At 38.6% G+C, this 18,036-nt stretch overlaps 1 protein-coding gene and 1 long non-coding RNA gene across 2 annotated transcripts in view; one reads left to right on the top strand and one right to left on the bottom strand.

Moving 5' to 3' along the window:
• Positions 1–18,036, top strand: part of LRP1B (LDL receptor related protein 1B) — a 1,293,242-nt gene that overhangs the window by 752,748 nt on the left and 522,458 nt on the right. The window contains 2 exon segments of the mRNA XM_043525164.1: positions 7,873–7,998; positions 13,020–13,136. Coding sequence (XP_043381099.1) covers positions 7,873–7,998; positions 13,020–13,136 — 243 coding nt within the window.
• Positions 818–16,469, bottom strand: LOC122462330. The gene is made up of 3 exons (XR_006284815.1): positions 16,330–16,469; positions 6,531–6,536; positions 818–829 (listed from the first exon to the last, which is right to left on the bottom strand). It is a non-coding gene; the product is annotated as an uncharacterized LOC122462330 (long non-coding RNA).

Raw genomic sequence — 18,036 nt, 5'->3', positions numbered from 1 at the left:
ATCTTACAGTAAAACAAGTGTTGGAACAAGGATGTTTGTTAATGAAAATAATTATTAGTACAGCAGCCTTACGTTAGCACCTTTCATGCGAGGAAATGAGTGCTTCAGAAACACTTATTAAACTTTGCAACACCGCTATGAACTAAGCAAATATTATTTCAATTTTAAGTAAATAAATAAGTAAACTGTAGCACAGATAGGTGAATTGTTCCTTGCCACATAGTAAGTCAGGGTAGAGCACGGAACAGAATCTCGGGTGAGATTCTGTGCTACATCTCTAATTTACAGCCGACAGGGAGGAGTGCTAAGATGGCTCTAAACCACCTTTGAAACTTCCGGATGCTGGGCTGCTCCTGAGACGGGTGCAATTTAGACAGTTCAGGAAGTCTGTCTAAATTACATCAGCCTCCCTAGTGGCATCAATGCTGGCCAGAATTTCTGTAATGCTGCGTGCTGCAGCTGTGCCCCAACACTTCCTGCAAGCCAGGGCTTATACGGGGGTCCTTGGGAGGCAGACTTATGGCTGTTTTCAACAGTTCTTTCACCAGTGGAATCTTTCTGTGGCTGGATACGGGACTGTTAAGGCCCTTTTACACTGTTCTGGTCCCATTATTTTGTATAAAGTGGCCAGAGTATAAGTAAGGATCTTACCACATGAATCCTGAGTCCCAGTTCCTTGTTCTTACCATGGGAAAACACATATGTATGCATTAAAAATGCTCAAGAACAGCTCAATCAGTCATCATTTATACTGGCAAAGCCAGGTAGCTTGGATTTTCTGACACAGGTGTGTTTGTACAAATAACATACCTTTGTATCAGCACTGTAGCTAGTTGCTCATTTTCTCTTCAGTAAATTTCCCTTAATTTACTTTCAGTTTGCAAATAGTACTTCCTCCAAAATAACAAATCTGCAGTTGACATACAGTATCATTAAAGACTACTTTACTTTAGCTGTACTGTGTACTGTAGAAGAGGCCTATAACACAATGCTGTATATTCACTATAATTTGAGAGTTTCTTAGACTTCCTTATTCTAAGACAAAGAGCTCTTAAATTGCAGTAAAGTGTACATCTATTCATAATTCCATGAGGTAAAATATTTGGGTATAGCATGCCAATTTCTTATCTTACCTAAATTGATGCTAATCTAGAAAAAATTCCTTTACTTCTGTAGAGTTACTCATATTTACACATTTATAAATGAATTCAGAACTTATTTCCAACTCTGTACATATTATATAGTTTATTAGCAAAAATATGTTAAAAGTAATCCTCTTGAAGCAGTTTCTAAGGTAATTTAACATGGTTTTGGCTTAGTCTGAATTTGCTGAAATTGGGTGATATGGAGGGAAACTCTTGATTTAATTTGTATAAATAAAAGTGAATTTGCATTTCTAAAATAATTTTAAATGGGTTTTGTTTGTTATATTAGAGTCAGACAATTTTTAAAAAATTTGTTTAGTGCTTTTCAAATTTTAATTTTATCAGCCGGAGGAGATCAGCAATTTGGTCTCTAGTCACACTTATACGCTAAATTGCTGAATAAGAATTATCAGATTTTGAACACTTTATTGTTAAAGTCACTAATGAAACCTTCCCTACAGTGTGCTTCTAAAATTTCATCAAAATGATCTGGTAACAAAGGGTTGCACACATGTATTCACTTTGAATTCATGTCAATGAAAGCTTGTTTAGAAAGGTTGCTAAGCAGTTAAAGGTATACCTGCAATGATTTTTGTAATTCTAAATGCTGTGTGTTTTCAGACATGTTTATCTTCAAAATAAAACTCCCATCATAATGAATGGATGGGTGACAGAGAGAAACTAAAGGGAAGAGAGACTGACACTTGTTAAAGAAGGGTTCAAGTTGGTGCTTAGCATGCCTCTCTGCCTTTGTCATGCTACCTCAGATCTTGTTGTTAACATGAAGTCAGTGGAGCTCTGCTCATTTACACAAGCAGGGAATATAGCCTTGAACACTTAAAAAGCCCTGCAGCTTTGCTATGGTAATATTTAAAACCTCACTGAGATATATTTTAAGAAAAGTAAATTTGGTGATAAAGTGGAAACACCGTAGTGCCATAAATGGTTACTTTTAAGCAGACCTACCAACTGTCCTCATTTGCACTGTTATCTCTAAATGCAAGTAAAAAAAGACTACAAGTGCATATGTGTATGTTAGAATCAACATGTAAGGGTTCAGAAGCATTATCATTCTGCTCACATTCACCCCTGCCCATTGTGGTACGGTATCTTGGCTGTGCACTTGGCTACTTCGGGAGAGTTCTGGTTTCAAAGTTACCTTTATATCTTCGTTCTCTTTGATTTTTCCCCCGTCACTATTTTTGTTTTTTATCTTCTGCTATAATAGTTTTGCTAATAAAAAAGTGAAGACACACTCCTGTATTTATTGTACAGCCAAAATTCCAACTCAGTGGGAGTCTAATTGTTTCCCGGGGTTTTCAGAACCCCCAACAGGGGCAACTTAACTATTTCACTCCAGGTGGTGTAAGGAATAAATAAACAGGAACTCAGCACTTCCATCTGATCAAGGAGTAATGCAATTTAGCATGCTCTTGTCTAAAACTGCAGTTTTTATTAGATTTAAGCACACACAAACATAAGCAAATAGGTTTAGAACATCCCAGATATTTACCTAACATCTGAAATGGCTTTGAGTAATTAACAGCAGATTCACAGTGGCCAGTTGCTTACCCACTGGGGATAAAGAGGTCAGGAAAACATCTCTCAGGGTGGCTTTAGAGGTCTGCTCCAAAGTACACTCTATTAGCTAATCTTTTATAGCTAACTTCTACAAAAAACATAGGTCATAATGACACTACTGTATCATCACTTTTCTAACTTTCAATAAACTTTTAACATCAGGGGCATCTAGAGTCAAGGTTTTCCAACCACCAAGGTATTTCAGTCTCAGTTGTTTACTTGTTTGTCCCCTCCTCCCATTCTGATTAGCAGAAACTGTAGCTAGTTTTAACCTTGCTTCTGAAAGCCTGTCTCCAAATTAACCCTTAGCTATGTGGTGTTCTGTTTCATTACTTCAGGATGGCTGAATGCACATCATATGTTTGCAATTAGTCTGATCAAATTCTGGGGTATACATGCTCCTCAAATCCAGGGCAACGTAACCTAATCAGGGATTGCAGGATCAGGCCCTTAGTTGCTCCTCTTTTAAACATGTTTCATGTAATTGCAGAAATTAAATGAAAAACAAACTCTATATTAATAACCCATCAGATTTAATGGGAGTTTCATACTTAGAAATGTTGGCTTCTAAATAGCGCACTTGACATTTTGGGTTCTTACCTGTACAAAACTTTATAAAACGGGAGGGGGGGGGAATATTTCTATGATTTGGAAACTAGAAAATGTTAGAATTCACTCCTTCTGGGGCTTGACATGGATTTGCAGACCACTGCTACCATGGAGATCCCAATGATCGATGGGGAGCCAGTTCCCTATACACTGAATCTTGGACAATTCAGATTTGTCACTTTATTTAGCTTACAGGTACCTTACTGCCCTTTAGCAGTATGGCCTTAACATGACCATGCTACCATTGGCTCCTTCCCCCATAGTGATAAATAATTTGCTGGGAATGTGAAAACTACAGAAGAGCCATTAATGCTGAACCTAGCACCATCAGTAATTGCTGGAATTTCAACAGGATATTCTGTAGGCTTGTTAGGGGATCGGTAACTTGTAGAGCAGCTGCCCACTCGGTCATCTAGCTCTGCCTGGTATTCCCTCCAGTCACCTATGGTGTTCCAGTCACTCAGTGTTTGCTTGGATGGTCATCAGTAGTTTTGGGAGGAGAGATGTTCCCTTAGGTTCTGATTTTCCGCATTCCATTGTCTGGCAGTTTGACAGGTTCTTGTTCTGCTTTTATGCTTTCTACATGTTGGAGAGGAAGGCAGGAACTACTTATGATTACCTGTGCTCTCTCCATGTGCCTCATTCTATTATTAAATTTGACTATTAACAAAGAGAATTTGCATAAACTACCACTAGCAGGCAGGCCAGGCAACTGCAGTGTCTGTGGGCTAGGAGAGCTGTTGGTTTACTCCTTGTTAGTTTACTCCCTGGTAAATCCTGGAAGAATTGGGGTTGCTGGATGGGTGCCCATAGGAGATTGTATTGCCATTTAAAGTATGGAACACAATCCCCCAAGCATTTCCATACCACATTCCAGATCATCAGTTTTGCACCTGAGCCATATTGAGAGGGAGAGGAATAGGGTGCCAGGAAGATGTAATGTAGTGAGTGTGTACACCCATATGGATAACCATACCTGCTTCTCCATAGCAGGACAATGCTTGTAAATGGAAATATACATGACTTCATTCAGCTTCCCTCCTCCTTGTCTCACTCTAATGGGTGTTTCCATGTCTTGTGTTTTTATGTGATACACAATAAGTAAATATATTTGCTCATACCTGAGCAGGAGCCAAATCCTGCCTACTTAAGATCTAGGGATGATAAGAGCTATATAAGAACCAAGTGTCATTACAGTTTCTTTCTTACTGCTCACATGAGTAAAAAGAGTGGATTTAACGATAATCTTGATGCAACAAGTCCCACCAGCACTTTAAAGAAATTCTAAAAACATAAACAACAAAACTAAAAGCCCTCATGCCATTGAAGTTGAATTCAGATTTTGAAATCATTCATAATATTCTTAACCATAAGTATTGATTACAAAGACCATTTTTTGTTTTAAAAGCTATACATGACAGTGTGTAAAATATTATTTAGCATAATTATTCTACCAGGCGCTCGCTAGGATCTCCTTTCTACTTACCCATTCCATAAAATGTTCTAACTATGGCAAATGTCTCTCCAGGCAGGAGGGATGGAAACAGCTTCCACTGAAGTATTTTTTGCTACTGTTCAGTTGATCAAAGAGAGCCCTGAGAAGAAGAGGTGAAAGGTCCAAATGGTCCCTTTGGGATTTGCAAAAGTGCGTAAGCAGGATAGACTCCTGAGTTCCATTGATTTCAATGGGAGTTAGACACTTAATCTGCTTAGGTGCTTTTGACAATCCCACTAGATGTTTAGCTGCTTTTTTTGAGGGACCTAAAACTCTTCAAAAATCTGTTCCTTGGTCCTTGCCAGTCTGAGGAGCAAGGGACTGAATTTTAGACCGGAACTTACATTTTGGGCCAAGTCTTCAGCCTGTGAAAATTGGCATAGCTCCAATTATTTGAATGGAACTACATTGATTTACACCAGCTGAGGATCTGGTCCTTTACTTTTTAAAGAAAAAGATGTCTGAGGTATCCCCTCACATAACTCTCATGTAGTATGGGATCTATTACTTCTCCCCGGTGGTGGTTGCACCTGTAATGCAGGTAATGCAGTGTACCTCACCTCTGCTTTTTAAGAACAGTTCTATGATAAACCTGCTATTACATAAAATATTTTATGTAATTTAAATCAGAAATAAAATATCAACTTCCCAAACTTTCAGTTTCAGTAGTCAGTTTCGGTTTTTTTTAACCAAAGAAAACTATAACTTTCATCTATTTATAAATATATTCGTCTATTTATAATAAATCATGAAAGTATTTTAAGTGGTTTAAATAAGTAACTTTTAGCTGATTCCTTGCTTTTACTAATGTTACAGCTTGGTTACAGTGTCTGTAGTTGCAGTTAGATTCAGGGAAGACTGAGGGTTGATTTGTTAGTTCTCGGAATCACGTAGAAGCAATGACATTGGCTCTGATGACTTTTAGATCTTAACTAATTTCATACTTAGTAGGAACCACAGTTTTACGTTTCCCTATATTTGCAATCCAACAAAGGTTACTTTTTATCATTTCAAAAGCATTGCAAAACTTCTTTTCCCCACCGCTTACAGTATCTGGTAGACTAGATTACTGCCATTCCTTATCTATAGTTCTTTCAGGATCTGCTATCTCAAGGGTTATTTGTACAAAATTGAACTGCCTGTTTGATTACAAGTAACAGGTCCATATGATGGCCACTTTGTATTACCTTTTACAGTGTAAGTCTTTGGATGGCTTCACTTTAGTGAATTATTGTACCCTATTCATTTCTTCAGATAGTCTAAAACTAAACCATGATTTTAATGGCTTTAAGAATATGGCTTTTTAAAATTATTTTATGTTTGCTAATGCTGAGTTATAAAAAATGTTAAAAACTTATTTATATACCAAAGCCTCCCATCTTAGTTTAGGCCGATTCAGAGCACACTGAAGTGAATGGGAATTTTCCCATTAGTTTCAATAGGCTTTGGATAAAGACCTTTGGTAGTATTTTTTTTGTTGTTGTTGTTGCAAATTTTAGATGAATCCTTATTTGATGAAGTGCATATGGAGAAACGGCCTGATCCTGCAGCCTCTGCACACAGAATGTTGACGTCAACAGGGCTTGGTGAATTGAAATTTTCAGTTGTATTTTAGAGAGAACTAGAAAAGGAAGTTCCCCCTTAGGCCTGATCCAGAGCCTACGAAAGTCAAAGGACATACTTATGCATTCCCTACTGACACAAAACTCTTATTGGCTTCAAGTGCAGTATCAGGCACCAAATAGTAAAATGCAGCAATATTTGTTTTGCTTAAATATACGTTTTTATTAGTGTTATTCATTTTCTCACTTAACTGGGAATAATATGCACAAACATGACTTCAAGAGAATTTTAAAGATGTGAGATAAATACAAAAAAAGCATGAAAATTCAGTTAAAGACTTAGCCCCCTGTTCTTACATGCAATAAACATATTAGGTTAACATTTAAGATGGCACCCTGCTGTGTCTAGCTACTGGAGGATTAATCCTTAACTGTGAAATTTGTTGCTTTGGTAGGTTTGTCTGACATTGTTAATGTTTTCTTTATTGTTGTTGTTTGTGTTATGAATGTCCTTAAATATGTTTTATTGTTGGTTGATAAACATTGCACTATGATAAGCATATATATATGCTCAGATAATTAGTGTGAATACGTTGTCTCAAATAATTATATAATAAATTCCATATTAAATATTGGGAAAATATGCACAATAAACAATGTATAAGGTTTATTATCTTTACAGCTTAATTCTTTTTTCTAATAATGTGCCAGAATTGATTAGGCTACATCATGGCATATCAGACAAATTAACATTCTGAGTCATAGAATTGCAACTATCTTTTTTACTTTGTTAGAACACTAAAATATGAATGAATACTCAAAATTTGAGAAGTTAAATGTTGGCTTATCATATTAGTCTAGTAAAAAATTCTGAAAATATGAATTCATAATAGTAATTCTTTGAATTTAGATTGTAGTTTTCATTTGAGGATCTCAAAGCACTTTAACCTTTAATGAAAATGCTAACATATCATTATAGTTGGGTAGTCAGAACCTCAGCTGATGAAAATTTTCATAGCTACAATGGAGTTATACTGAGTTATGCTAGTTAAGGCTCTTATTCATAATGTTTATGAAAAATGCAAGGTGAAATCCGGCCCCGCTGAAGTCACTAGGAATTGTATCATTGACTTCAGTGGATTTACCTACAATCTTTAGCCATCCATTCCTATAAAGACTATACAATCTTATGGACCTTATTCTTCTCTCAGTGATACCTGTTTACGCTTGTATAACTCCTTTTATTTCAATAGAGTGTCCAGATTTTGTATTATTATATCTGAAATACTTCAGCAACTGTTTAACTGGGACTCAACTTTACCTGTTTGCAATACAGTTCCGAGCTATGAAGATTATAAATTATGGGGTAATCATATTAATTGTATCTCTAGTTCTTCAATGAGTGAAACTTAATATAATCATGTTTTCAGCAGTTTGTTTCTGATGGTATGCTTAGGAGAAAGTAATATTTTTTTCCTAGTCAATCATAGCTGTCCTGATGATCAGTTTAAGTGCCAGAATAACCGCTGCATCCCCAAGAGGTGGCTTTGCGATGGAGCTAATGATTGTGGCAATAATGAAGATGAATCAAATGAAACATGTGCAGGTAAAAACTTTACTTGGATGTGTAAATAACTTTTATCTAAATTCCACTCCAATAAAAATTCATGCCTGTACTCTGAACTGAGCTGAACCAGCCTACTGCCGATGATCTGATTATTGCAGTTTTAAATGAATTCAGATTTTGATGCCACTAGGGCTAGAATATAAATTATATTTTACTTAATCCCTGTGCTTGACTCTGCTCTCCAAAGTAATTTGGCACTTAATCTACCCATATGGGTTGACTGTCAATGCACTACTTGGACGCAAACTTGCCCCTGCTAAATCTTTCTTGGCAGTTGGAATGTAGTTTGTTATTATACTGTGATGTAAGTCATCTGACAAGTAAGCGTTTTGTTCTTGTTGCTTTTTACCTTGACAAATATAATTTTACTCAGTTTCCCCTGAACTCATCTGCAAATAGTTTAGTATTTGTTATATTATTTATGCATGGGGTTTTATATGGAAGTCCCATTTGACCTCATCTATTTATATTTCCATATAATCTGTCTCATTACAATAAATCTAGGAGTCCTAAACCAGTCCATTCTTGCACAGAAACATACAGTCTTTAGTACAGGTCAGTAGACCGTTCTAGAGAGGTCATTAGTAGTCTGATAAATGTTGAAAAATTGGCAGTAAACTTATTATTCTATGTAAGTACTGAGTGAAAGAAAGAGATTGGCAGCATGTATACACACATAGTGATGTTCCCTGAATCCATATTATCTGACTTAAAATGTCCTAAAACCAAACTGTGTGGAAGCTTTACAAAAACATCCTTCCTTTCATATTTTGTTTAAAAATCTGTTTCACTACACTATATTTCATTTATTTTCTGATTCTGTATGTTGGCTGTTTCAAAGAACAAGAGGAAAAAATGCTCACTTATAGCAGCAAAGTAAGAAATCAATGGCTTTTATCTAGTGGGGTTTCTAATACATTAATTGATTTTAAGTTGGGGAGTGCAAATTGGCATATTTTAGAGAGCAGTTTCAGTTGAAACTCTAAAGGAAGCCTGTCACACAAATCATAATGTGCATTCTAATAATCTAGGTAAAAAGGATGGGAATTAGAGAACTAGAGTCTTCACCCCATAGTACAGAGAAATATGCATTTTAATTACTTTTTATTGTTCATACCCAAGTGCAGTTTAGGCCAGATCCTGTAAAAGTCTTGCTCTGTTTACGTGACTACAAGGGTCTGTTGGGTAAGGGTTATTTATTTCAACAGGCTTTGTGGGATGAGATTCTTATCTGTTCTTCTCTCTGCAGTCCACTTCACCTATTGGCAATGACACAAACAACTATATTTTGTGAGCAAAAATAGAGGGTTAACTGTAGTTTATATAGGAATGATGGACTTGATCCTGCCTGACTGGAAACTAGTACATAATTTATGTATGTTACCAGTAATGAAAATTTAAGGGCTGATTACATAGTTGGAGTCATATAGGTGGTGAGTTGTTTCCATTTGAAATAGATAAATTCCTTTGTGAAACCTTTTACAAAGTTTCATGTCAGTAAATATACCAAGAGGCCTCCTAAAACTAAAGTATATTTAAAAAAAAAGTTTTAAAGTTACAACGTGTAATGTTATACAGTCTTTGCTTGTCTGATATTTGTATGTTATTGATTAGCTGTATCAGTGCAGTTGTTGTTCAAGGTTTATAGACAGTAATATGAAAATAAAATATACTTTCTAATTACTATGTCCAGTACTTTGATAATCTGTTCATGGCTAGATTGCCTCTTCACTGCAGGGGCCATGCAAATGTTGCAAAGCTCACCTAGTTGTAGAGGAAGGATCTGAGGGGCCGTTGAGTGTAAAAGGGACAAGGTGTCCCAATTCTGCAGATCCAGGGATTGTAGAGGGAGGTGCAACCCTGAATTTGTGGAGGCTGAAGCCATCCTGTATACATAGGATGACTGTCCTTTTGTGCAGCTCAGATTAGTTCTCTTTTCCTACCCTCCTCCAACATGCAGTGTCGCTCCAGCAAGAACTTGTTGCAGTGTGCTGAGTTCCCCTATAGCTGTTCAGCTGCAGCTGTTGTGGAAACTGTGATGGAGTTTACACACCCAATAACCCAGAGCAAACCCAGGAGCAATACTGGGCTTCAGGACATGCAGGGCGCTAGGTGAAGAGACAGTTTGAAAGGGCACTGGCAGGCCAGGGGAAGGTGCTACAATCTGCACGAAGAAGTGAAGTTGAAGCCTGTGGGCAAAGTGACTGCTGTGCAGGTAAGACCACTCTGGGAGAAGTGATCCAAATCCCCCCTCCCTTTTGGAGGTGGGAAGCCACAAGAGCCTCTGAACAACACCCCTGACCTCTGGGAAATTAACCTCCTGCTAGTAAGACTTTGATCATGCCCCAAAGGGAGAAGCTGCAGCCTGGTTGGAGAAGACCCAGAGGGGAGTTTAACTTGGGGTAGACCAACAGGTCATCTGAAGACTGCAACATCCAGGGTTGGGACCATGCAGATCAGGAGGGCTTGGTTCCCTCTATCTTCCTCCCTCCACCCCACTGTTGTGACAGAGCCCTGAAGAGAGAAGAGGAAACACATAGGAGGGGCTGAGGCTCACGATATATGACTCAGCAGGGTCCCCCTCTGGAAAAGAGAGACTAAAAAGAACTGAGGAGCCATTGCCTGACCACTATTCGAGCTGGCTTTGACACTGACACACCATAGGGACACGGCATGGGTTAATGCTGGTTCAATTGATATTGACTGAAATCTGGGGTTTCAGAAGGGAACAGTTTCAAGAAAAAGCGGGTTGCTCTGAGCTTCACTCCCACAATCCCACAGTGGAACTGTGGAGTACCAGCATAAGTCCTTCCATGGTGTACTGGGGCATGATCTGTGTTTGTGTGTGTGTGTGTGTGAGAGAGAGAGAGAGAGAGAGAGAGAGAGAGAGAGCGCAAGCTGAGGATAGACGCTCATCCAATAAGGAGCTGGTAAATTCCTCTTCTCAAGAGCTGGCATGAGGACCCATCTTGTCTTATTCTCTTCTGCTTCTGCCAAAGCCCCACACCAATTAATTTAGCTGGGCATTTGCTCAAGATAATTTTGAAAAGGTAAACTGTTTTGGAACAAAGTTGTATGTTTTCATGAAACACTGCTGAACATGCCTGCTCTATATGCAGAAAGTATGGAGAAGCTCTAAACAAGGAGAGTCTGACTCCTGCTGTTAAGCATTATATGTGGATGAATAGTGCTTTATTAGGTGTGAAGTATTAGAGTCATCTCAGCTAGTGTAAATTGGTTAGCTCCATTAAATGCAGGAGCTGTGCTCTTTTACACCAGCTGAGTATTTGTCATTATTTTACTTTATTTATTATTCACTAATAATGAATAATCGTCTCCATCAACTGCTCCAAGTGAAGTGGCAAGACAAGATCAGAAGCCAGGACATTCAAAACCAAATCCAGCAATTATCTCCATCACCATTGGTTTGTTTTCTCAGCTTTTTTGGTATTATAACGATGGCAGACCAACAAATTCTGAAGTGTGTGTACCAAGGAATGCTGATACGTGGCTGGCAATCACATGGGTGCCAAAAGCTTTGGTGGCACAGTAACATTGCCAGTGATGGATATAAACTGAATATACAATCAGACCACCTTAAGCATCCTGCCAGAGACTGTACAAGATGGCCCTCGATTTACAAGGAAGCCACATCTTTTGGGGGATTTGCCATGATGATGATGAGTGTTATGATCATCATCGTCACAGTGTAGGACTGTATTTATTCCAGAAGATTTTGGTGAGCTATTTTTTTTTATTGATGGCATAGCTGACAATGTGTTAAGCAATAATAACATCAAAATAATCCCATCAGGGAGGAAACCTGGAAGAGGATTTATTTTTCAACATGACAACAACCTAAAGCACACATCAAAATGTGTACAAATGTTCTTGAAGCAATAAAGATCAAGTGTTTAGCACTTTGCCCATCATAGTCACTTGAACTGAATCTAAAAGAAAAAAAATCATAAGGATTTTTTTTCATTTTACATTAGCTAAATCTACAGCAACAAAGAGCATCTGAAGTAGTGTAATATTATGTGCATCTGGAAGAAGCCTGTATTTACAAAATATATATATCTATACACACACACGCACACACACCATAGGCCAAATTCATCTCTGCCATAACTCCGCTAAGGTTAATGGCATTATGCCAGAAATGAATTAGGTCCAGTGTTCCCAAAAGACACTTCAGTGTATTTTTTTAAGGCAAGTGGTGTGTAAAAATAATAACTGGTTTACTATAATGAAATTCTATTATTCCCTTTGTCTTCATTGTCAATATGTGTCTATAAACCTTGGTGGATGACTGATGTCAGGTGAGCAATTACATGATTTCTTTACAAACCAGATTAAACCATCAATTTAATTCTTAAAGTGGAAAGAAAACCATAATACACAGAACTAATGAAATATAGCAAGCAACTGTCTGCACATTTGATAGGGAGAAGGTTAATTGGTAATATGAACCAGATCATCTAATTCTGAATTAATGTTATTTAAGTACTAATCACTGCTCTGAATATTTAGCTTTGGATTTTCAAAGGAGACTAGGGAAATTAAGTACCCAACTTCCTCTGGAATTCAGTTGGATTTGGATGCCTAACTTCTTTTGCCTTCTTTGAGAATGCCAGCCTTAATCCTACTTTGGCATTTCCAGATTTTTGATGATTTTGACTACAACATTAATATTGTTTTAACATTTAATTTCCTGTAATTGCATAATTCTGTGAAACCTCACAAATTTCCCACCTACTGTGAAATCCATTATGAATGATTGAATGTAATGATAAGGGTACAGTCCTGCAGGTATCTTCAATTTCCACTGAGAGCAAAGGAGATGGGGATAGCACTCAGTCAAGGGCAAAGCAAATACCATTTAGACGTCCACCTGCTAAGTTAGTTCTAAGAAAAGCCATGGACTGAATGATCTAGCAGATTGTACTCTATCTCTTGCTTTTAAGATTTTAAGATTTTGTGTGCCTTTGTCATTGCAGCAAGAACATGTCAAGTTGATCAGTTTTCTTGTGGGAATGGACGCTGTATTCCAAAATCATGGTTGTGTGATAGGGAGGATGACTGTGGTGATGAAACAGATGAAATGGCATCATGTGGTAAGTTACTAATTATTTACCCTACATAAACTGGCCATTAAAAACATCAAGTGAAGATTTAAAGTCTGGTATAAAAAGAGAAATAAGAGGATTTTAAAGGATATTTTAGCTCTTTATGTAAGTAAAGAACCAAATAGACAAGATATAGTAGGATTTTTTAATTTTTATTGAATCAATAAATAATTACTGCATTTCTGCCCTAAAAACTTTTATTTTATTTATTTTGATTTAGAAGCTCATTTCCACTACCAAGCAGCAACTCATAATCAAATACTATCACCCCCCACAGTTTGGCCTATATCTCAGCCCCATATCTCTCTTTGAAGGCCAAATGAAATAAATAGGCCCTTCAGCATGCCCTGAATATCATGTTATATTAATTTAGATTAAACATATGAACAAAGGTGTTAACGTAATCTAGTTGCTGTCCAATTTTAAACAGTTTTAAACGAGGGTTAGGGTTTGGTATACAGCGACCTCAGCCTGCTTCCTACCATGGCAATCACACCATTAAAGATGCTTTGGACCTTTATGAAAGATACAAAAAAGAAGGAAAAACAGTTAAAGCATTCAAAATCTAAGCAGTAGATTTTAACAACATCCCAGAAGGGGAAAAACAGAACAAAACAAAAACTTGCCTGATTGTCTGGCAGTTTCTGAGAAGGTGTTAAAGATGGTAAAATCTGTTTGAGGAAAAGAGTAGCTGAGAGGGGCTGGTTGCTGTTGTTGTTAAAGCCTGTTTGCTAAATGACAAAACAAGACTAACTCATACGAAAGGGGAGAGAAAATAATAGCAAAGAGAAAATTCAGTTTCTGTCTCTGGCATTCACTCTCATTTGCAACCTCGCTGCTGGAAGAACAGTCACCGCATTCAGTCTGATCAGCCACCCCAAGACCTGATAAACTTGTAACAGTATGGGCTGTTTTAGGGTACTGGTTTAGCTGCCTGTTTCTGTTCACAGGCTAACAGCAGCGTAGCAAGTCTTGGACAACTAAGCCAGACTCTTAATAGACAGAAGGAAGAAAGAGAGAGAGAGAGAGGAAAGAAAAGAAATAAGGTCGGAAAGGAAAGGACACATGGGGGTGAGGGTGTGGTGTTTGAGATTGAGCTGGTAGAGATGGTGATGTCATCTGGGTCCCTCTTTCTGGCCTTGTCTGGTCACGACATATCTCAGGATTATGAAGAAGAAGGTCCAGGGTCCCGGGAGACAATGAGGGTGGCAGCCATGATGGTGGAGCTTACTCCTTCCCTTTCTCTCATCTTTCAGTCAGCCATTATGCTTACCAACTTTCCCCCCAAAGCCTCTTTTTCAGGACCCCAAAAGGGGAGAGATGGGCGGAATAGCCCATCCTTTCCTTATTTTGTTCACCAATTAGGCCTAATTTTCAATACACCAAGTTTGGTTCATCGATTTCTGGTTGTATACTGGTCTTGTTTACCGGGCATAATCTTAACACAGTCTTTGAATTATACCAGTAGGCCTCTGTTTAGTTTAATTCAGCCTTTCTGTCCCTTTTTTGCACCTTTCCCCATCAACATTTGTTGTTATAGGTTATTTTGACTTTTTTTTACCTTCCATTCACTTTTTACAGTTGAGCTTCAAATTAGGGTAAATTAGTAAAACCAACTATTACAAAAGTCAACAAATCCAGACTATTTGAGACTGGGACAGGAGGGGTATCATTGTGTTTGGGGCACTTTACAGAGAACTCTACCTCTCTCAAATACATCAAGAGGGATCTAATATCTGAGCTTCTGCTGATTGTAGCTATGGGGAGAGAGGTGATCTGTCAGGGAGGCTGATCCCAAGCCAGTCAGGGATTTATTAATCAAAATGAACACCTTAAAATTTAACTGGAAGCTCACAAGTAAGGCTGCGTGTCTGTCACGGAGGTCACAGAAGTCACGGATTCCATGATTTTCTGTGACCTCTGTGACTTTTGCAATGGCCAATGTGGCTGGCTCAAGGGCTGCCCAAACACTTGGGCAGCCCCTGGACCATCAGCAGTTTGGGTGTGGGAAGAGGCTCAGGGTTGGGTTATGGGGTTGGGCTATGGGGCAGTGCTTACCTCGGGGTGGGGAGAAGGAGGGAGGCTCCCGGCCAATGGGAGCTGCAGACCTGGAGCTCATGGTGGAGGCAGCACGCAGAGCCCCCCTAGCCTTCCCTGCCCTAGAGGCTGCTTCCGGGGAGCTGCTCAGAGCTCAGTAGGGAGCCTGCCAGCCCTTCTAACACCCCCTCCCCAGCACCCGCAGGGGTCCTGGACCACCCCCCAGTGGGACAGATTTATGTTACCAATCTGCCTGGGGTGTCAGGTGATCACGCTGAGGCCGCAGGATATTTAGGGGATGAGATGAAGGAGCACACCAAGTGACTAAGTTTTAAAGCTTTATTAAAAAAATAACAGTGGTGAGTGCTGGTTTCTCCCCACGTCACTCAAAGGAAAGAAGAAAGAGTTAGTGCCCGAGCCCTGACCCGCTTTGATACTCACACACGCACGACTCGAGGCTGGTGAAGCCCGGGTGTAACGTAAGAAGAAGAGGAGGAAGGGTGGACAAGAGTTCTGTCCTGTGCACAGGCCGTCCAGGGTCCGCTGTTGATCTCCGACTTGCTTTGGGTCTTGAGAGGATTTTTTAAGCCCTGGGTTCTTCTGCGGGCGTTTGTTCAGGGACCTCTGTCCCCCGTGCTCTTTGTACCAGTCCAGACTGGCTTTCCATGGCTTCCTCAGCTTTCCCAAAACACACCGGCTTCAGGGACGCGAGACTTTTGTTTTTCCACTTGCTGACATTTGCAGTCTCACTAGTTTTCACAGACCCTGCAGTTCGGTTCAGCTCAATTCTCCTTTCTCATGGCTGGTCGGGGTTGGAATGCAGGGTCCCGTCTTTCTTGGCATCAGAGAGTCTGCTTGTGTGCATTGGCCTTGGGTGCCTGGAGTCAGCTTCTTATCTTCAGACCTAGCTGGATTGTCGAGTTAACCTATTCCTTTCTCCCTTTCTCCCCCTTCAGCCTCTCGCAACCTGCAAAGGAATCTTTTGCTCCATGCTCACACCTTCAACCCTTCCCAAAATCCTATCCCATGCATATGCATATATAGGCATTAGCAATATACAATGCTGGTGCTTACCGAGCGGACCCCATGGGGGGCAATTTTACTGTGACTGGGACATTTCCATGGGGCAATTTTACTGTGACACCAGCACCAGCAGCCCCCGGCCCAAATTTTAGTTAGGGGGTATATAGTACAAGTCACAGACAGGTCACGGGCTGTGAATTTTTGTTTACTGCCTGTGACCTGTCCATGACTTTTACTAAAAATACCTGTGACTAAAATGTAGCCTTACTCACAAGTAGCTAGTATAGGTCTCAAAGCAGCCATGTCATGTGCTTTCTGCAAGAAGCCCTGTCAAGATGCTTCCTATTCACTAAATAATAATTATATAATTTCTGACTTGCTAATTTATATACCGTACTTGGGGAGGATAAGAATTGATAATCTAGTAGTGATGAAAAGAAGAAAATGTCTTTGAAGAGAGTATTTGAAAATACTTGTAAGCTATTGACTGCTTCAGACATTCTAACCCTGTAAACTTGGAGTGAGAGTTTCTAAAGCACTTAGGAAAGTTAGAAACATTTACTTTCCATAAGAATCAGGCATCTGATTTTATTAGGCACTTCTGAAAATTCCACCTGTAATCACTATTAAAATATATTAAATGTTTCTTACTTAAAATAAAGCTAAAATAAAAGGAATGTACCTGAGAAAGTGTTATCATTGCAGTTTTATTTTATGTTTTCTGAAACTTCTCATTGCTCCAGACTTTTCATAGTCATTAGTGTAGTCAGCTTTCTGTAGTGTTTTGTCCAGGACCTCTTTTAATTTACACTTTTTTATTAAAAGAGATATAAAACTTTTTATTGCCAATTTTAGGGGCTCTTGTTTTGATTGTCATGGTTTTTTTAGCACATTTTTATTTTAAGCTTCATGATCCTTTCCTTTTTGTCCCAAAACCTTTAGAAGCATTAGTCTAGTAATGATTCTGTTCTTGCTTTTAGATTTTTTTTTCAATAAAAAGTTTAAAAGGTTACATGTCACAAGTCTTGACTTAGAACTGCCAAAAGTTTCTTTAAAAATAGCTTTTTTATTTGATCACATTGGCCTGGTTATGGCTTTCATTAGTACTTCTCCTATCACTGTGCTGGCTTTTTCCTTTCACTTTTTATTAAAACTAAAAAGTTTTCTTTTTTCAAAATGGAAACATATAAGCTATCAGTTAACCACTCAAAGAAACTCTACTAGCTTCCTGACAAATAATAAGTGATGCCGGATATACTGTTAAAAGTACAGAATATACATGTAAGTATAATAAATAGCAGTCATATAGCTGTATTCAATTCTATGTGTATATAGGTAAAATAGAGAGAGAGAAGTGTATAACTGAAAGAAAGAAAGTAAGAAAGAGAGTAATCATCCAAAACAATAGCAAATACCAATATAGTATTAAAATTTGATCTCAGATTGCCAACAAGCTCCAAAAAGTAGAACATATGAGTATAAAGGATCTAACAACAAAATGGTAGTGGCATGGAGAATGCTATCTTTCCAAAGTCAAGTTGAGATAGATAGACTTAACGAACATTTCTGTGCTTAAAGGTCCTGGTAAAGGGCATAGTTTGACTAAGAGTGAGAAGTTTTAACATTATATCTCTGTTATTGTGATGTCCTATCCCTTTAAATCATTAGGCATTCTGTGCTCACTCAGGCCTTGTCTACACTACTGGGGTAAGTCGATCTAAGTTATGCTACTCCAGCTATGTGAATAATGTAGCTGGAGTTGACGTAGCTTAGGTCGACTTACTGTGGTGTCTACACTGCACTGCATCAACACTCTCCTGTCAACTTA

The sequence above is a fragment of the Chelonia mydas genome, chromosome 11 (genome assembly GCF_015237465.2).
Source record: "Chelonia mydas isolate rCheMyd1 chromosome 11, rCheMyd1.pri.v2, whole genome shotgun sequence".
In the NCBI taxonomy this organism is placed as follows: domain Eukaryota; kingdom Metazoa; phylum Chordata; order Testudines; family Cheloniidae; genus Chelonia; species Chelonia mydas.
The sequence above is the reverse complement of the archived record's forward strand: the minus strand, read 5'-3'. Positions and strand labels throughout refer to the sequence as shown.